General features: G+C 51.8%; 2 protein-coding genes and 1 long non-coding RNA gene across 20 annotated transcripts in view; 1 reads left to right on the forward strand and 2 right to left on the reverse strand.

The window, feature by feature from the left end:
• The window catches only part of GARNL3 (GTPase activating Rap/RanGAP domain like 3), a 147,776-nt gene extending 147,223 nt beyond the window's left edge, over positions 1-553 (reverse strand). Inside the window, exon 1 of one of the 3 annotated variants that reach the window (XM_053204584.1) lies at positions 448-553. The gene's annotated coding sequence lies outside the window, so the exon portion shown is untranslated. Of the gene's footprint in view, positions 1-187; positions 288-338 lie in introns of those variants that run through there. The other 2 variants (XM_053204582.1, XM_027035134.2) reach the window with 2 other exon arrangements.
• On the forward strand, positions 76-19,501 carry LOC113592875 (uncharacterized). 4 transcript variants are annotated; one of them, XR_008290934.1, is made up of 4 exons: positions 76-626; positions 829-978; positions 12,674-12,806; positions 17,609-19,501. It is a non-coding gene; the product is annotated as an uncharacterized LOC113592875 (long non-coding RNA). The 4 variants fall into 4 exon arrangements; XR_008290935.1 differs by lacking the exon at positions 17,609-19,501 and adding an exon at positions 17,396-17,544; XR_008290932.1 differs by lacking the exon at positions 17,609-19,501 and having other exon boundaries at positions 84-626; positions 12,674-16,306.
• The window catches only part of RALGPS1 (Ral GEF with PH domain and SH3 binding motif 1), a 273,614-nt gene continuing 254,900 nt past the window's right edge, over positions 1,842-20,555 (reverse strand). For 10 of the 13 annotated variants that reach the window (XM_027035143.2, XM_053204591.1, XM_027035139.2 and 7 more), the window contains 6 exons: positions 16,068-16,151; positions 14,619-14,724; positions 13,560-13,652; positions 13,264-13,369; positions 10,432-10,523; positions 1,842-6,458 (listed from right to left, as the gene is read on the reverse strand). In XM_027035143.2, coding sequence (XP_026890944.2) covers positions 6,429-6,458; positions 10,432-10,523; positions 13,264-13,369; positions 13,560-13,652; positions 14,619-14,724; positions 16,068-16,151 — 511 coding nt within the window. In that variant the 3' untranslated portion in view covers positions 1,842-6,428. Of the gene's footprint in view, positions 6,459-10,431; positions 10,524-13,263; positions 13,370-13,559; positions 13,653-14,618; positions 14,725-16,067; positions 16,152-20,555 lie in introns of those variants that run through there. The other 3 variants (XM_027035151.2, XM_027035146.2, XM_053204592.1) reach the window with 2 other exon arrangements.

Below are 20,555 nucleotides of genomic sequence, written 5' to 3' on the forward strand. Positions count from 1 at the left end.
CCCGAACTTCAGCCCCACCCACCCGAGCTCCCAAACCGGGCTTAGGTCCCGCCCCGCCCCCGCCCCGAACTTCAGCCCTGCTCTCCCCGAGCTCCTCAACCGGGTCAACGTCCCGCCCCGGCCTCCAGCTCCAGCCACGCCCTTTCCACGGCGGCCCCACAGCGTCCCGGGTGCGGGCTCTCCTCACCTCCGTCGGGCCAACACGCCCAAACCGCTCACCCCGTTCTCAGCTCGGTCGGGCCCAAGGCCCCGCCCCTCCCGCTCCGTTCCCCTCAGCCCAGCCCCAGGCCCCGCCCACCTACTCCTGCGCTAAGTTCTCGCGTGGCCTTTGCCCTCACCCCAAGGGTCGGCTCCCTCGAGCGTCGTCCCTCCACACCTCAGTACCTCCAGGCCGTTTCTAGTAGCCTCGTCCCTCTGGGGGCCGCCCTTCCCTACACCCCCGCTCACCGGCACGGCCCCCCCTTTTCTCTCTAAAGTCTCGAGTCTGAGGGCCCGTTCACGCCTTCTGCTTTCCACCCTGTCCTGGGCGGGGCTCAGCCTGCGACACGGCCCCGCCCACGCCGGCGGCCCCGCCCATTCCGCCTCACCTGCGCTGGAGCTCCGGCCAACGCCCGCCAGGCGCAGGGGTAAGATACCTGACATCAAGGCTAAATAACCTTTCTACCCTAGTCTGCGTTAACTCGCGGATCTCCATCCTTTAAGTGGTGGTACTGCTGTCTCCTGGTGGCCGTTTGTGGCGCCTGACGGCAATGAGGATGAGGGGCTGGAATTTTGCAGGGCACGAGTTGTGGGTTCAAGTTTTGACTGGATGTGATGAACACTTTGCAGCTGTGTGACAACTCCCGTACACCACCGTCCTCACCTCCTCTCCAAGTCAGATGCATCTGTCTCAGAGCCCTTGCGCACGGCACTGGGGCTGAGAGCAGCGACCCTACCTGGTAAAGTTGGAGGTCACTGTGCCGTCTAAATCACGAGGAGGTAAGCTCGGGGCCCCTCGGCAGTCAGGGCTTGTCGTGGCGAGGGAGGTGTGGCTATGCTGGGGTGGTGGAGCAGAGACTGAGGAGTGTGTGTGGGAGCCTGTGCTTGGGGCATCAGCCACTGCCGCTTTGGGAGCCACTAACTGGGAAACTGAGGCAGGCAGGGCTGGGGCTCCCATGATCAGTTTGGATCGTGTCACTGGCACACACTCCCTCATGACTTTCCTGCTGCTCTCACTGTAATATCTGGACTCCTTTGCTGCTGCACATTCCAGCAGAGAAGCCAATCTGCATGGAGAATGAAGGGGAGAAAGATGTAGGCGGCTTTCCACTTTTCCTTCCAACCCCTCCCCCCCCCGCCCGAGACCCCACTTTGGTCCTCCCACGTGTTTCCATGAGACAGGCTTGCAAGACAGCCCCCCTTTTCTTAAGCAAGCTACGGGGGGCTTCTGGTTTTTGCCTAATATCCTAAACTCCCCCTTATGTATCTTTTCAGACCTGGATCCCATTACCTCCCCGAAATCCTTCGCTCAGTGAGACTGGGTTGGCTGCTTTTCCCAACTTCATCCTGCTCCTTCTCCTTCTCCTTTCTGTCTTCCTGCCTCCCCCGTCCTCCATGTGTTCAGCAATCTCTGAAATGAATCCCCAAATGCCCCTGTCCCCTCCCCAGATCCTCCACCTTCCTCTCTCTGTGTGCCCAAAGCACTGACTCTGCCCTTTCCTGAGGGCACTGCTCCCATATGTTATTCACGTTCTAGTAACCTCTGAGCAGGGCTCTGAGTGCCCCAGACCTCCTTCGTGTCTGTATCTGGCAACAGCAATGGTTTGCTAAGTGAATGCGCGTGATTAATAAATTGAGCAGTGTTCATTGGAAAACACATTTAATTTCAAAGTAAACAAAGATGTTTGTACATTAAAGTATTTAATTAGTGAAACAATTATTATCAGTGTAACAAGCTGAAAAATACAGCAACTTGATACAAGACTGAGGTAACAAAATACTTCACCAGAAATCTAAAGAATCCCACAGGGGGCTGATGTTCAGTGGTTATTGCGGGTGAGACAATTCACAAGAATTAGAGAAAGTCCTTACACAACTGCATGCAGGGGTTCCGCTGGGGGGAAAGAAAAGAAAAAAGACAGCCCAGGAGAGTGCAACAGATTTAACAAGAAACGAATTAAAATGTAGAAACTGATTTTCAACTTACTTTGCAGGATACATAAGAAATTGAAAACTACTCTCTACGCAACATTTTGAATGCTAATTGAAAAACCATGCATTTTGGCACGAAATTTATTAAAGATCATACCATACTAATAAATTAATTACTAATATTTCATTACTGAATGGTCACAGTCGTTCAGAAATGAAAAAAAAAAGAGATTAATGATTAGAGAACAGACAGATGACCCATCACGTTGCTGCTGCAAAAAGGGATTTGGGGGCTGCACACAGTATACACACACTTGTGCAACACGGGACTCCAACGTGGTCCGTGGTACAAGTTCTCAACGCCCAAAAAATGCAGCTCTCGCTCATGCTGTACTTGCACCTAACCGTGAAATTTAAAACCAAAAAGCCTCTGAAGTAAATACTGTGAATATTCCGACCCTTCTCTCTCATTCCACCTCAAGAGTCCTCGGCATGCCCAACCGTAGCCCTGTGCCTGGGTGTTCTGCGCCAACCAGCCTCTAGGACGACGACTCCATCTAGTTCTCGTTGCAACTGAACTCGCAGAGCAAGAGGCTGTCCAGTCCGTTGAGCATTTGGAAACCTTTCTGGAGGAATCTGCGCAGGGTGTTTAACCCAGTGTTAGGAGAGAGGCAGGGTCTTGCCAGAGGAGATGCCATGTTGAGGATTATTTGTTCGTTGAGTGGTCAGCTCCGCGAGGGCAAGGATTGGGTCTGCTTGTTCTCAGCCATTTACAGTATATCCCTGGTAGAGCCTGGCACACAGGAAGCACTCACTAGAGATGTGAGTGAATGAATGAATGAACGAATGAGTGGTTTTGTGCAGAGAATGTTATTTCAAAGGGATTCTTGTAGTTTTTTTTTTTTTTTAATATATGAAATCACCCAACATGTCAGTACGATGTAGGGCTGATTGAAGTCATTTATGAAGTCACACAAAATAAGTTAGATTGTGTTTTTAGCAATGTTCACCTTGTTATGAGCATCAGTAATGTGGGTGTAGAGCTGTAGACCCCACCTGTGGAATGAAATCAGACCTCCCTTGCGAAAGGCTTCCCATTTTCATGGATTGTTTTCCACCTGTAAAATGGCATCCTGAAAGATACACATCTTGGGCTTGGGAGGTGGGAGAGGAAGATAATGAAAGAAATACTGGCCATCTTGGTAAGGAAAATAATGCTTTATAAATTCAGTTGGCAAGAGAGTGGGTTCTTTCCTAAACAGAATGCCTTCAAGTATCTTCCGCTTTAGGTTCCACAAATGGGTGATGTATGGGCTTCTTCAGGGAAAGAAAGGGAGGCCACACTCTCTCACTGGGCACACTCAGAATATTATGTCTACTGCTCTCCACTGAATCAATCCTCCATGAAGCATTTCAGTTGTTAGAATGCACTTGGCTGACCTTGAGTTATAAGACACATTCCAACCGAGAGGGGCGAAAATTATTCCCAGGGAGAGGTAGATGAGCTGTTCTTGGGGCATTGTAATGCTACCAACTACCTATTCCACAATTTGTAGAAAGCATTCTGCAATTTTCATTCTGGGGTGCCATGATCTATTTGCTCAAAAAAAAAAAAAAAAAAAAAACCTCAGCACATGCATGTAAGACATATCACCTTCAATGGTTTCACAAACATTTGTGCATTATGGACAGTCAAGAAGCAAAAACTAGAAACGTTTCCCTCCAGGGTGAGAATCCACCCATGGATTTCTTCCTTTTGGGGTTTGTGCCTGGTCTCTTCTGTCCCAGCCTAAGGACCTTCTCACCTGCTGCTTGAGAGACAAACCAATGCTGAGAAGACAATCTGCACTTACGTGTTTGGCCCCGTGCCCCTGCTGGGAGAGCCCAGGCACCTTTCAGCCTGTCTCCAGGACTTTTCTGGTATGTTCAAGGTTCTTACCAGTTCTGAAGGCCTTTGCCAACAAGGTCTAAGCAGATTCTTCAAGAATCCAAGCTAAGAGTGTTTCTAGGAGGGGATGTGGGATCCGTCTCAATGGGTGAGAAGACATTTGGAAAACAATTACAATTGTGCTATTTCAAATTCAGCTCAGAAGGAAACATTTGTGAGAGAGGAAGAAATTTTATAAAGCGCAGAAAATGATCTGACTTAGTGGAGCCTGAAATTCTGAGTGTTTTGGATTGACATCTGTAGCATTTCATGTGAGAAGAGCCAGGACAGTTGAAGAGTGGAGAAACCCAAGGAAAGTCCGTGGCTGATTTTCCAGTCTTAACGCTTCCATCCAAACTGAAGACTTAAAAAATATTAACCGGTAGAAGCAGATTCAATGTAGGTTAAAGCGTTGACCTGAATGGTTCTAGTGAGAGGTGTTGGAGTGTTTGGTGTTTTCTTTCAGGCTCTAGATGCTAATCTGAGTAGTCATTGGTATGAATTAGGTGTGCGCATCTGGACCCCGTCTGTGTGCCGGTGGGCGGAGCGCTCACAGCTAAGGTTGGACGGCACCAATTTACCATCTGGAGTCTCTCCCGGCACAGAAGTATTCAAGACTTTGCTCCAAAGAAGGGCTAGTTACTGAGCACACTAAGGCTCAACCATAAAATAAGACGCTGATGGCAACTACTTTCCTCACCGATTCATTAGAATTTTCAGAAAAGTTGTCACCATTTGGTCAAAAGACAGTGGTGGGTCCTTTGGTAGTTTTTAAATTTACCAACACTGTTTACTGGGTAAGATGTTGTTTTGAAGCATCTCGCCCAGAAACTCTTAAGGGTGGTTTGATGTCTGGTCAGTGTGAGCTCTGAAACCATGATAGCAACGAGGACCCAGGGAATTCAGAAAACCATTTCAGGGTTTCCTTCTCAGAATTTGGACACCCAGATTAGGGAAGGGGAGAGAGAAGCTCTGGTGATAAAGCTACCGTAAATAAAGCTAACTTTTATTCATTATTTTGAATAAAAATGTATTTGTGCAAAATAAAAGTCACTAAAAAGACAAACAGTGACAGATAAAAGGACATTGTTCATGTGAAGAGCTCTTAACTGAATGCAAAGCTGGGACCATTCACTCCCCAGGGCTTTGCTCTCTGGTCACCATAATCATCGACAATTGTGCCCTTGGACTTGGATGTGGAGAACTTGCTGGTGACTGCGTTTGGGGGCAAGATTGGGGGGAGCTTAAGGCCTCAGTGTCACTCAGCTCCCCAGTGTAACCAGGAATCCCAGCGGGCCCCGCCCTGGCAGTAGATGATGGGAGCAAAGCCTTGGCCTGCGGGGAGAGGCTGGTGCACAGGGGCTTCTGCGCAGCCGTTCTCTGTGAGCATGGCGGCCTCCGAGTGCTTCTGAGGAAGCTGGGAGAAAGTGTCACAATTTCCCCCTCTGGCATGGTCCAGGGGTGAGAAGACAAGGGCTTTCAGACCCTGCAGGAGAGGGATGGGAGGAAGCGAGCAGGCCAGCCCAGTCCACAGTCCTAAAGCCGGGTCCTGTCTCAGAAGAGCCAACAGCAACAAGGCCGGGAGGGGACCCGGGGGCCCAGACAGCAGGCCTTCCAGATGAATAGCACCCATAGGAACAGAAAACAAGACACAATTTAAGGCATTGTTTGTTTACAGTAAAAGAATGCAAGGGACCCTTAACATAGGAATCTGGGCTCTCACTCTGACCTTCCTCGGTGGACAAGGCTATCACGTAAGGTGAAAGCAGGGCCTCAAAGCGAATGAAGGGTGTGATGTCACACGTCTTGTGCCAAAATGCATGTTTCTTGAAGAGTTCACACTCACTCGCACACGTACACGGCACACACACGCAGAGGACGCTTGGGGGGTTGTACAAAATCTGAGGCAGCCCTGTGGGCGAGTGACCCCGTGCACTTGGGGTATAAAAAGCCAACTCCATAGTCTGTTCCTTCTCTCTGGCCCCTCATGCAGGTGAACTCTGTCCACTCTTGTCCGGGAGGAAGCACGGGGGACCCAACGTGGGCCGGATGCTCTCTGATCGAAGCAGCAGTTGGTGGACGGACAAGGGCCCAGAGAGGGAGGGTGGGGTGCACAGTCTGGGGCCCAGCCACGGCCCTGCGGGGTGGCGCTGAAGAATGAGTGTCATGAGAGTCGCTGGGGATTGGTGTAGGTGGACGCTGCACTGGCAGAGCCCGCTGGACCGTGAGGCCGCAGGCCGAGTCCCCGTGAGTCCGGCTGTGAGTCACCCAGCACCCTGGCCAAAAGCCCGTGCCCAGGACATGCACTTTGCCACCAGTCCCAGGCTGGGCTCCCAGAAGCCTCTGAAGTCACGCCAAGTCCTGCAGAGACTTATTCAAATGACATAAGGTTTGCAGGTACCTAGAAGAGAAAGCTCACCTCTTGTCAAAGTTCCAACCTTTTGGAAGGGGACAGGGGGTGCCCCTAAGGGAAGGGATCAGGTCCTTCCCAGTTAGTCTGTGAATGAGCAGGTCAGGTGGGGAAGAGGGCCTGGCAGGAATAATGGCCACTGTTTGTTAAGTGGCCACTGTGTACCAGGCGCTTAACATCAACACGCCCTTCCAGTCTTCACAGCACCCCTTGAGGCAGGTTCTGGAAGTGTCCCCATTACACAAATGAGGGCCCTGAGGCTGAGAGAGGGAAAGCCCACAGCGACAGGCTAAGGCACCAGAGCCCCTGCTCTCAATCACTATCCTGGCATCAAAATAAAACTTTGCTTGGAGCCGAGAGGAGACAAATCCTGCAGGAATGGGCGTATGCCTCTGGAAGGGACAGCAGCAGGCCGGTGTGGGTCGTGACGGCACGGCAGGAATTGACAAGTGGAAGCACCAGGAGGAGTAGTCGGGATGCCGGGACCCCTAAGACCTTCCCATGGCTGTGTCCCCAGAACATGATCCCGGCTCCCTTTGCTGGGGAGACCACCAGCTCAAGGTCAGGGTGTTTCCCTGTCCCTTCAAATCCGCCCCCAGCCCCAGGCCCCCCAACCTAGCAACTGCCACGGGGTTCCAGGAAATTTGAGGAGAAGCAATTTCATCAAAAACAAATCCATCTTGGTATCAATTTGGTCAAAGTGATGAATTGGAAAAAAATGCATCTCCCTGCACCAGAAGAGAGTTATAAGAACGGTCACAGCAGCACTGTTCAAAATAGCAAAAAGCAGGAAATCATCCCTGGGATCACTGCCAGCAGAATTAATAAAAAAAAAATCACTACAAATAAATGAATGACAGCAACACACATTGACACAGATGAATCTCAGGAACACACTGTAGGAGAAGAGCAAGTCACAGAAGAAAATATCTAGTTACGGTTCTATTTATAAAAATGTTTTAAAAAATGTAACCCAGACAATACGTTGAGGAATCAAATACACGTGCCAGCATTTTAAAGACACAGTAAATAAATCGGCAAGTGGTTATGGGGTGCAGGCAGACAGAAAGGAGACTGAAGTAGGAAAAGGCCCCTGGGCGAGGGAAGTGTTCCGAGGCCCCAGGAGGTCCTGCCTTTAGGTTGGCTGGGTGGGCAGGTACTTGGGTGCTTGTTGTATAGCTGTGGTTTACACCTTACACATACGTTATAAGTCAGGTGTAAGTGTATTCAGTGTTAGTACAAACAATTTTAAGAAACGCAAGGCCACAAAAGAGAAAACCAATTTTAGTCACTGAGATCTCCCATGGGAGTAGATGCCTTTCTGTGATGGCTTTCACTGGAGCCTCCTGGACGCCATCACACGGATGTGCTGGGCGTCACTGAATCCTCTGCTGTGGAGTATTTAGCTGTTGCCAATTTTTTATGATCACAGCATAGAGCGGGGATATGAGGTTGAAAGTAAACTCAAAATAAAAGGGGAAAAAAGTAGAAGAAAATAAAAGATCCCCATCCCCTAGGTCTAAAAATTGGACAAAAATACTTAAAAGTTGCAAAACCTTTTGCCACGTCACACTGCATTTGCCATACACGAAATCCTGTTTGTCCTTTTAACCAAACACCTGCTCTGACAAATGGGTTGGACCCAGTTCCCTGCTATCTGCCCTGGAGTCGCTGCCATCCTCAGAGGTGTCCCCTCCCCGGCCCACAGGAGGGACAATGGGCTCTTGCTCGGGGCAAGCATCTTGGCTCCCGCTGAGGTGCCTAAGCCGTTGCCACCGGGCAGATGCCAAGGCTGGGTTTCTCTCCCCTGCCCCGCCCTCCTGGTGGCCCACCTCCGGGCAGGCAGTCCCTGGCCACCACGGCCTCTTGCTCACAGGTCACAGGGCCACGTGTGCGTGGCAGGTGAGCTCCTGTGCTCTGTTCTCTTAGGACGGCACTCGGGAGCTCACAAGGGGCCCCAGACACACACGGTGTGACTAGTTTGGAAAAGGTCAGGGTGCTCGTCCTCTCTTCATGTGACCTGAGGCCTTGTTCACTGGGGGTCACCTTCAGGTGACTACCAAAAAAAAAAAACAAAACAAAAAAACCCTGGCCTTCCCATCGTGGAGACAAGCAATTACCTTTGTTTAATGTAAAAAAATATACATAAGCACTCCAGATACCACGGAATTCTGGTTTCTTGTATATCATTTTAGAAATTTTATATGCAGACACAAACATACATATTATAAATATGTTTATGTATTTTAATACAGATAAGATCGTCCTTGCATGTTTTACACTTCGCTTAAAATTTTTTTTTTTTTACGTAATCTCTACGCCTCACCTGGGGCTCGAACTCATGACCCTGAGATCAAGAGTCTGTTCTATGGACTGAGCCAGCCAGGTGCCCCTGTACTTTGCCTTTTACTTCCGTCTTGGAGCCCCTTTCAGGGTACCACACACACAGATTCCCTCCTTCTAATTGCTATCAGGTGGTGGACAATAGGGATTTACTGACGGTCACAGAGGTTTCCAGTTCTATCAAGGACAATGCTGCAGTGAACATTCTTACCCACACGCATGTGTGAGTGTGTCAGTGGGGCAAATTCCCAGCAGGCAGATAGGTGAGTTGGGGGACTCAAATGCAATTTATTTTGAGCTTTCCTCAAAGTGGTACCTCAAGTTTTCCCCTTGTCGGTCTTTCCTACTGTTTTAGTTTGTCGAGAACTTTCTGCTAATTCTGCTTTCTCACTTCCCATCATCTATAATCTGACCAGCTTGTCGCATATGTTCTATCTCACGTTACAGATGAAAATCCTGCAGGGGACCAAACTGAGACCTCCTTCTAGTTTTCGAGAAAACTGTGCTGTCACCAGCATCCTCCTGGACCCAAATGCCTGGCGTGAAATAGCCTTTGCTGACCCCAACCCACCCCAGACCTCAGAGCTGGTGCCTCCCAGCTGCTACCCACCGGAAGCTGCCACAGCCCACTCCACACTCTGGTGCTTGCTCTGTCCCCACACTGAGAGGCATCCACTCCCCAGTGCCCTCTTCTGGCCGATCCCTGGGGAGCACGGAGAGGGAGGCCTCCGGGCAGGAGTACCAATCCTGCCACCAGTGGCCAAATGCTGCCCACTGACTCCTGGGGGCAGGAAGCCCCAGCCTGCCCCTACGGGTGCTGAGGGTTGGGGAGCCAGGCCTCCCAGAAGCCTGACAGTCAAGGCCGTGCTTCCAGACCTTTAGTTCAACTGCAGGAGGCTGAGCAAGCCGGGGGCCCTCTGGGAAGTGTGAGGCGGGATAGCTCAGGCAGAGAGTATAGACTTTGGTGTCAGGCAGACCAGGGTTAGATCTTGCTAACTGTGGGACCTTAAACGAGTATCTGCCACTTTCTGAGCCTCAGTGTCCTCAGCATAAAATGGAGACAGTAAGAGAACCTACCTCAACGAGTGTTGGAAGGATTTGGGTCAAATCCTGCAGGTAAAGCATTTCCCATAATGCCTGGTCCTGGGCGGGGTGCAGACCAGAGGCCCCCTGGCTCCAATACATTGAGCAGCGGCCATGGTTAGCTCTCAGTATTAGCTAGTATTATTATTCCTAAGGGCTGTGGGGCAGGGAGGCCCTTTCATCAGTCTGGAGTATTCCCATGAGTCAACTTTTGTGAGGGGGATGGTCTAAATAGATGCTATATCGTGATCCTTGGGGCGACATCACCCCTGCCACCTAACTGTGCCCAATGGATGTTTCCCACTTCCTTTAGTGGGAAAGACACAGGGACCAGATTCAAAGTTCTGGTCTGGAGCCAGGCTTAGTCCTAAGCTGAGCAGACGGTGCCCTGTCTCACGGGAAAAGGCTTTTCAAAAGAGGGTGTCTGGGAGCAGAGCTAACAGGCCCTGAGGGAAGGAGGGAGCTCTTATTTTCTATGGACCCTTAGTCCCAAGGGAAAGGATATTTCATGTGACAAGCAGGGTTTTGGTGACTTTACCTGAGGCCTGTTGCTTTTACATGCATCATCCAAATGCTTGTGCCACAGTATTGCATGAAACCGGGAACCAGTCTGGAACTTGTAAACATTGCCTGACGGGCAGAGAAACTATTGGTTAGGAAGAGGGAGGGCACCTGGGAGGGTCTGCCCGTGGCTAGGGCATGAAGATAAACGTGAACATAGGTTAACTAAACCAAGGAAGCTCAGGAGCAGCCTAGGGCAAGCTTGGGGCTGGCAGAGGCAGAACTTCTGGTGCCTCTGGGCCCTCTCTCTGGACCAGGGCTCTTAACCATTTTGGGGGTCATGGTGCATTTGGCTCTGGTGAAGTCTGTGGCCCCTTCTCAGGATAATGCTTTCAAATGCATAAAAGAAAATACAAAGGATATCAATACCACTGGAATACAGTTATCAAACTACCAAACAACGTGAGTGACACAGATATACCTGGGTTTCTCTATTAACCCACCGATAACAGACCCAGGGGCAGGTCTGACACGGTACTGTAATTCCAGAGAGATGAGTAGAAATGCCACTCTGAGAAATCTGCAATAATATGTGATAGGAAAACATCTGTGGTTTTTCTTGCAGATAAAATCACAGATGTTGTGAACGTTCTCGTAGTCTAATGCTCGTAAATAAAGGCGTGAGAGGCCACAGAAAACCAAGATGTAATTTTTTCCCCACTCAAGTTCACAGATCCTTTGGATTTATCCACAGACCCTGGCCACCCTCTGTGTCATACTGCCCTCTGCTTGGGGACAGTGCTTTCCTGGGGGCTAAGGCCCAAGAGTGGCCTGTGGTCCCTGTGGCCATATGGTCCTTAAGTCAGGCTCATGTAGGCACACAGCCTTTACTTCCTCAAGAAACCTCTTCTAATCCAGGCCCAGGGCCTTGAGGAAGAAATTCCTGTGGTAACCAGCCTGGGATGCCCTCTGATGTGTGTCTAACTGTGTGTGGATTCAGTTGCTCAGACCTGGAGCGGAGAACTTGGCTCCTCTCTCCTCCGCCCCCTGGGCCCCTTGAGGTTGGTGCTCCTTTACTGCCCAGCTAATGACATTAGAACCCTGCCAGTCACGGTGTGGTCTGTCTCCTGCAGCAGCTGTTACCTGGGAGCTTGTTAGATATACAGAAGCTTGGCCTCCACCCCAGATCCGCTGAATCCAAATCTGAATTTTAACAAGATCCTCAGGTGCTTTTTAAGTACACGAACTTTGCACTAGAACATTCCTGTGAGGATGTGAAGATGCTCGGAGACTTTATAATCCCAGCGACTTTGCCTGGCTAGAACCCAACACCCAGGCATTTCAGGGTTTTGTCATGTGACGTGCGCCATCAGGAAGATTAGCATGGCCCGTTCTGTTTTTTTTGTTTTGTTTTTGTTTTTTTTGAGTATAGTTGACACAAAATGGTACATTAGTTTAAGCTGTACAACAAAGCGCTTCAACGAGTTTATACATTATGCTGTGCTCACCACAGTGTAGTTATTAGCTATCACCACACAACACTATTAAAATATCATTGACTATATTCCTTATGTTGTGCTTTTATTCCTGTGACTTATTCATTCTGTAACTGGAAGCCTGTGTCTCCCACTCCCCTTCACCCATTTTGACAACCCCTTACCCCTCTCTCCCCTCTGGCACCCATCAGTTCATCCTCTGTATTTATAGGTTTCTGCTGATTCTGATTCTGCTTTTTTTCCTTCTAGATTCCACATATGAGTGAAATCATATGGTATTTGTCTTTCTCAGTCTGATTTATTTCACTTAGCATAATACTCTTTCGGTCCATCCATGTTGTCACAAATGGCATGATCTCATCCTTTTTTATGGCTGCATAATATTTTTATGGTGTGTGTGTGTGTGTGAATGACACCTTCTTTATCCATTCATCTATCAAAGGACACTTAGGTTGCTTCCATATCTTGGCTATTGTAAATAATGCAATAAACTTTAAACATAGGGGTGAATTTCTTTTTGAATTAGTGTCTTCATTTTCTTTGGGTAAATACCCAGTAATGGAATTATTGGATCATATGGTATTTCTATTTTTAATTTTTTGAGGAACCTCCATACTGTTTTCCACAGTGGCTGTACCCTTTCACATTCCCATCAGCAGTGCACAAATGTTCTCTTTTCTCCACATCCTTGCCAATACTTGTTATTTCTTGTCTTTTTTATTTTAGCCATTTGACTGGTGTGAGGTGATATCTCACTGTGGTTCTGATTTCCGTTTCGTTCAGAGCGTGGCCTATTCTGAATGTCCAGTGCAGGCAGCGCTCCTGGACAAGATGGTGCCCAGAACCTCTCCTTCTACCCAACATGGTCATGGAGGAGGGGTGGAACCAGGAGGGAAATGGAAGATGGCCAGACAAGGTAAAGTTGGGGCTTTTGTAAAAAGGCTCTTCTCAGATGTGGCCTTGGACTAGGATATTGTGAGAGTCTCACAGCACAGGTGATGTCAGGGGCATCCCTGAAATCTTCCAAGACCTAAGACCCTCCCAGCCACGTGGTCCCTGCCTCATGCAGTGTTATATTATTTATTCCAAGACCCCGAGGCCACAGCTCCAAAGGTGACGGGCCCCAGTAGCCACAGGTGAGGCCACAAAAGGGTTCCTGAAGCCACATGCCATGCCCACTGCTCACTGAACACACTGACCGCGATCTAAGCAGTTTTTTCATGGACTAGTGAGGGGACCCTCTGATCACAACCTAAAGCAAAGGGAAAGCAGCAGCCCCCAAAGTTCCTACTGTTTCAAAATATACATTTAGTAGGAGAGGAAAACAGGGTAGAGAGAAATGGTGGGCACCTGGTGCCAGGCCCGCTGCCTACCTTTGTCAGGGTTATTCAGCTGGAAGATATCGGGGTGCTCGGGGTCATCAGGAAGCTGTACCATCCAGCCCACAACGGAGACCTTTTTGCCAGGTGTGGATTTATACTGGGGAAGAACAACAGCGTAACCAGGAGGCCCACGCCCTCCATTCCCCCGCATCGTCTCCCCCAGGAAGGCTGGGGGGCCCGGCAAGGTTCCTTCCCACCCCTGCCACCTCCCCTGCCTCCCTCCGCCCCTCCTCTGCAGGTCATACTGCATGAAGTCCCAGCATGGAAAGTCCTTTCATGGGACTTACGTGTTTTCTGTCCGTGCCCCGCAAGGACTTGGCTCCGTAGTACAGGAGGGTGGATCCCGAGAGGATGACCCAGTACCTGGTCCACGAGGAAAGCTACAGAGGAAGGGGAGGCAGAGTGACACCCCAGTAAGTAGTGGGGAAGTCCCCCCTCCCTGTCTGATTACAGACCCAGCCCCGTGGGTGGAAGGGTGCCCCCCCCCCCGCCCCCCGCCTCAAGCCAATGCCAGTGCTGGCTTCCCCTCCTCACCTCTTCCCTGGCCACTCACCCACTAATGTCACTTCCACCCAGGGCCTAGAGGAGGGAGACCCTCCTCATCCGTGCCTCCGAACTCCTCAGCCCTAAGCCCTACCTCCCCTCTCTGGCTCTTTTACTCAGAGAGCCTTTCGTTTCCTAGCTTGTTTAAGGCTTGTTAAGAGCCAAGGCTTAATTCCTACGTATTGAGGTAACTTGGGCCCAAGAATATCCTGGGGAAAAATATTTTTATTTTTTACTTTTAAAAAATTTTCATTTTTTTAAATGTTTATTTGCTTTTGAAGGGGGGAGGGGCAGAGAGAGGGAGACAGAGGGTCTGAAGCAGACTCCGCGCTGACAGCAGAGAACACGATGTGGGGGCTCGAACTCAGAACTGTGAGATCATGACCTGAGCTGAAGTCGGACGCTTAACTGATAGAGCCACCCAGGCGCCCCAGGGAAAAACATTTTTAAAACCCAGACATGCTCAGCCATCGCCCAGCAGAACCACGATACCCGCACTGGGGTGCTCTGGCTGAGATGGAATGCCAATGCTGTGCTGACCCTCTCGAGGGCAGTACCAACCTAACTCCAGGGCTCTGCCAGCTTCCACTTGCCCTCATCACAGCCCTGGCTCACCGCACGCTCACTGTGTGCACGGCCATGCATGTGACCTTCTTGTCCTCTAGGACACAGACACTATTTTATCCCAATTTACAGATATGGGAACTGAGGCCCTTGCCCACTCAGTGGCACAGCCAGGGCTGGAGCCCGGGGCCCTCACCGATGCCCCAGCCGCCTCCGGATGGAGGGCTGTCTGCACTTACCGCGGGCTTCCGTCCTTCCTTGAGCAGAGTTTTCCTCCTCAGAGGACCCTCCATGGTGGGCACGGCGGCTGAGCTCCCCAGCGTACAGATGCACGGGCCCGTGGGGCTGAGGGGAGACCACCAGTCAGATGCCGCCCTGCAGGAGCTGGGGTCAGGCACCCTCTCCCTCCCACGTCCCCACTGCAGAGTCCCTGATCCTGTGCCAGGCCAGAAACTCAACGCTGTCGAGAAAAGGCCAGGGAGGGGCCCCTGAGGCCGAGGGCAGCTTGAAGGAAGAGGGGCCAGGGCGGCCACAGCCGCAAACTTTCACCTCCCTCGTCTTTCTGAGCCTGCAAGGCCCGAGGCTTGGTGACCGAGCTCCCTATAACCCAGGCCCCAGCAGCACCCGCCACCCTGTCCTGAGCTCTGCGGTGGCTTCCTCCTGCCTTGCCCCTGTGCTCCCACCTTTCTCTGGGGCCTATGCAGCCCCTCCTTGTGTGGGCAGGAGCCTGGAGGAGCAGTGGGGGAGGTGGGGGTGGAGTGAGGAGCGGGGAGGAGGACAGCTGACCAGCCCTGCACCTTTGCCTCAGGGCTCCCTTCTCCCCCAGGGCCGCAGGGTTTCAGGCGCCACCTACAGGTGAAGGCCGCCAAGTGCAGCTCTGGCCGGGACCTGTCCCCTGGGCTTCACACTCTGGCTTCACTCACTGGGCAGGCGCCTCCCATGGGCATCTCCCTCAACTTGGCGCCTTTCCTCAAGCTGCTTTTTCTCCACGTGCGTGTGAATGGCACCGCCGTCCACCTGGCGGCTTGAACCAGGGACCTGGGGTGTTTCTCCACTTTCCCCTCCACCGCTGCAATCTACTGAATCCCAAGGATGCCCTGATCCCAAGTCCTACATATGCCTGACTACCCCTCTCAGTCACCCTGCCCGCCCCCCCACCTTAGGCCAACTTGGCTCTTCCTTTGGACAACTGCCCGATGCTCTGCCCCGGCCTCCCTGCGGCCCCTCCTGCCTTCCTCCTGCACCCTCTCCAGCTCTCCATGCCTCTGGCCAGGATGACCTGGTCATGCCACAGTCTGTCACCTCCCCCCAACCCTGCTCGGTCCCACCTCTCCAACCTCATCTCCACCCCTCCCCCTCTCATTTCTGACAACACTGACTCTCCTTCATTTGCTTCGGCTTGGGGCACTCTTATTATCGCTACACCTCCCCTCCCTGTATTTGCTTAATTCCTATCACTCTTCCAGTCGTTTCTCCAGAGAGCCCTTCCTTGCTCCATCCCACCTCCACTCTGGGACCATCAGTCATCCGGGATTATCCGTTAGGCCTGTTTCTCCTGTGGCAGCGGCCTCCTGGGCCAAGGCAGAGGCCACGTCTGTCCCATGAGCAACCTCTAGCACAGTGTGTGGCCTCCAAAGAGCAGCCTAGAGCTGTTCGTCAAATAACTGAACACACCAATCAATGAATACCTGTAGACGCAGCTCCGGGTCCGGGGAGAATTCCGAACTGGAACGCGCCAGTTGGGCCCCAGGGTGGCATAGAGACGTCCCCTGCTTCACAGGAAAAGGGTGGACTTTTAGCAACAGCCCGGAACAACCAGATACTCTGAGGAAGCGAGGGTATCTCGGACCCTGCGGTCATTAGCTCGGGAAGCTTCAACCTCAACTCTTCCCACACCTCCTCCGTCATGCTACAGGCACATCTGGGGCACATTCAGGGCCAGTTCCCAAGGCTCCAGGTGATTCTTTCCTTAACTTTCTAATTAAATGTTTACCCCTCTTCCAGTGGCAGGGGGTGACTAAAATCAGGGCACGCCCACTTACCCAATGTGAAGCTGACATATTTAACAGAAAAAAGCAGGAAAGCCCAAATGTTCCATGGCTAATCCAGCGAAAAGGGCGCACACAGCGACAGAATTGTGGGCAGTCTTGCACGTTGGGCCTGGGGGGGGGGGGGGGAGCCTGGAATCTCTCTGTGGGCTACCCCTCCGGCTTCTCAGCTCCTCTCCCTCCTGGAGTCCCCAGCAGGGAGCCCTTGCAGAGGAAGGTGCAGTTTCCAGAGTAAGCAGGGAGCTTAACCTATTTGGGGGGAGGCTTCCATTTTTCTTCTCTTCGTCTTTTCCTCTTTCAGCAGAATGACTTCTTGTATCCACTTGGTCCTCAACCTTCTCACCCCTGCAGCATGGTCTCTCCCTGGGCTGTAGCATTCCTTGCCCATCGGCTAAACAATGATGTAACCCAATTTATAGTCAGACGGGGTGAAGACTTCCTTTTCAAATATTCTCTCTATTCTCTACTGCCCGTCCTCGGTTGCCGCGTGCTGCCCCACAGCTCTGGACACCTGGGGGTGGCGTGGGACATCGTCATTCATTCCAGCAGGTGCGTCATACCGTAAGTGAGCTCCGGTTCCTCCAAGAGAGGGTGTCGTTGTTCGCTGCCCCTCCATCCTCCGCTTGAGAAGGACCTGTTCTTGAGGAGCATCTTGAGTCTGCTGTGCAGAGGCCCAAGTTCAGGGCTCGTGGGAGTCTGAGGCCTTCTAGGCCAACTGCTCTGGGACCCTGCTCCTTCTGCCCAACAGCTACTCCTCTTCAGGAGGTAAAGAGCCACAGCATGTGCTTGGCCCCTCAAGTCCTCAAATGCAATGGATCTCAGCCTTTCCCCACCACCCCTTGGTGACAGATGATGGTCAGAGGCTGACCCCACCCCTGCCCCTGCCATGAACTGTGGCACAGAGGCGGCCCTGGCATGCCCAACTCCCAGCCCACAGACCGACGGTTTCCTCCCTCTCTTCCATTCAGAAAGAGGCTTGCAATGCAGTGAGTGAGCGACATTACAGGTCATGATGAATCTGCTCTCACTTATGAAAAGCTTCAGTACTTTCACCGTTATTGGGAACACTACTGCGTACCTCACAGCTGGGTGTGGCACCGTGACATGTTACCACCCTGTGCTTAAGCGGGCTGCTGGGAGGGCTCGCTACGGGCTGCCTCCCGGGTTGCTTTCCTCCACAGCCACCACCAGAGATTTCTTATGAATTGGGGCAGAGTGTGACAGTGAACCTTTCTGCGATGACATTCCTTGTGCCAGGAAGACGTCTCCTTGCTTGATCTGGAACCCTGCTCTGAACCACCACCTGTCTGGAGTTGGAGATGGAGCCTCCCTTTCCAGAGCTGGGTCCTCTGGCCTCTTCTTCTCCACCTTTCATCTTGTGGGTCTTTTTGCCCTGGTACCCGAAGAAAATGTGTGATGACAGCAGGCTGTCCCCAGTGACTGGCAGTTCCACCAACAGGGGGGTGTGGCTGCCACTGCTATCTTCCCTCTGTCATGCACTCCTTTCTGAGACTGTCCATGGCTGCACACTCAATAGATGTCTGCAGGACTGACGCTTGTTGATGGAGACCCTTAAACCAACATCTTCCAACCAGCCTAGCCTTGTAAGCAACCTTTCTTCACATTCTTTCTAAGGGCGCGGGGTGCCCCCTGGTGCACTGGACTGGTGGGGGAGTGTGGGGGCACGGAGATCACTAGTGAGTGGGGGCTCATATGTGCAAGGCTGTTACACTCACCATCTCACTGGAGCTTTATTTAAGTTAAGCACGTTATCTTCCCCAGAATAGGGAAACTGAGGCTCAATGATGTGAAGACACTTGACCGAGGCCTAAGCCTAATAAACCAGGACTGGACCCTGTTCTGTCTGGTTGTATAGCCGAAGCTCTTCCCACACCTTTCAGGGTCACAGGGAGGCCCAGATGTCACGTGTCGGGGCTCTGCCACAGGCACTGGCTCTGCGTGTGGAACTGGCACCATGTGGGTGGCTTCTGGGTGCTCTCCCAGAGGTACCCCTCCGTGTAGGTCTCTGCCACAGCTCACACTGATTGGGCTTTGTCGGTGTCCATGAGACTGGACGGCCACAACAGTCTTAGGCCCTAGATCTCCTTGGGTAGGACCCTTCCCAGGCCCCTCGTCCCTTGGTCTCCGCACTGGAGTAACCTTCTGGTGATTTTGGCTGATGGGCACGGAAGGGCAATTGCTTACCACGAGACACGCCGCTCCTCCCAACTCTGTGAAGGGTGCTATTCCCACTGTGACTCAAGTGAGGAACCTGAGGCTCAAGGAAGTGAAGCCACTCATCCCACCCCACTGGCCTGTCATTAGGGATTTAGGGATGGAGATGCAAATATTAACAAAGGGAGTCTGGCTTTCTGGTATGAGTAGACAGCTTATGTCAGCCAAGCTCCTCCAAGTGGGGGAAGTCAGAGTCTGCTTCCCTGGAGCCTGGGGGAGTGACCCTGGCCTTGAAGGGCAGTGTAATGGTGAATTTTCTTCAAGGCCAGCTTTTAGAATAGTTAGGGTTGTGGTGGCCACCCTTCCTCCCAAGATGAGCCCCGTACACTGGAGTGGGGGTTGTGATAGTTGGGTGATTCTGGTCAGGCCCAGGCAGGCTAAAATCAGCACAGAGGAGCTAGGATCTTCAGCCATTGGAACCAATCTGATCACTGCCCTGCTTTGAGAAGATTTGTTATTTTGAATGTTCAGGGACAGAAATGCAGAATGAATGAGCATTGTATCTGGTGAACTCAGAAATCAGGGAGTTTCTTGGACTGACATGGCTCCCACTCCAGAACCACAGACAACTTTCCTGGCATGATGCTGGAGCAGAATGTGGCTAAATGGAATGTATTCCAGGAAAGCCATTTTACAGTCTCCTCTGAGGGGTGGATCTTGGGTAGTGGTGGGGAGGAGGGATGCAGGAAGCAACCCTACTCACGGGAAGTCTGGTCTGGGGAAGATGTAGGATGACAACCAAATAAAACACTTCAGTCCCAAGTGATGTGCAAGATGATGATGATGATGATGATGATGATAGTGATAAGGATGATGGTGATAATAAGGATGGGCTGATGATGATGGGGATGATGGGGATGATGGAATGATGGGATGATAGGGGTGATGGGGATGGTGGGGATGATGGAGATGATCGGGGTGATGGGGGTGATGATCGGGGTGATGGGGACAGTGGGGGTGATTGGGGATGGTGGGGGTGATAGAGATGATCGGGGTGATGGGGGTGATGGGGATGGTGGGGGTGATGATCGGGGTGATGGGGACGGTGGGGGTGATGGAGATGATCGGGGTGATGGGGATGGTGGGGGTGATGGAGATGATCAGGGTGATGGGGATGGTGGGGGTGATGGGGATGGTGGGGATCATGGAAATGATCGGGGTGATGGGGATGGTGGGGGTGATGATCGGGGTGATGGGGACGGTGGGGGTGATTGGGGATGGTGGGGATGATGGAGATGATCGGGGTGGTGGGGGTGATGGGGATGGTGGGGGTGATGATTGGGGTGATGGGGACGGTGGGGGTGATGGAGATGATCGGGGTGATGGGGATGGTGGGGGTGATGGAGATGATCAGGGTGATGGGGACGGTGGGGGTGATGGGGATGGTGGGGATCATGGAAATGATCGGGGTGATGGGGATGGTGGGAGCGATGATCGGGGTGATGGGGACGGTGGGGGTGATTGGGGATGGTGGGGATGATGGAGATGATCGGGGTGATGGGGGTGATGGGGATGGTGGGGGTGATGGAGATGATCAGGGTGATGAGGATGGTGGGGGTGATGGAGATGATGGGAGTGATGGGGGTGATGGGGATGGTGGGGGTCATGGAGATGATGGGAGTGATGGGTGCTAGGCAATGTGCTAAGTGCTAAGCAGTATTTGTTCCTTATCTTGTCTAATCACACTGTGATTTTTCTGTCCTAACAATTAGGAACACTGTTAGGCAGCACTCTTCTTCTCCCCACCTTATAGATGAGGAATCTGAGGCTTGGAGAGATGGAGTAACTTGCCCAAGGTCACAGCACTAGGAAGAGGGAAAGCGGGTAGCGCTATTGAGGTAGAAGCAACCAGGGTCCCACTTGGGGCAACAGCATCATGAGAATTCAGATTAG

The sequence above is a fragment of the Acinonyx jubatus genome, chromosome D4, assembly GCF_027475565.1.
Source record: "Acinonyx jubatus isolate Ajub_Pintada_27869175 chromosome D4, VMU_Ajub_asm_v1.0, whole genome shotgun sequence".
Lineage (NCBI taxonomy): Eukaryota > Metazoa > Chordata > Mammalia > Carnivora > Felidae > Acinonyx > Acinonyx jubatus.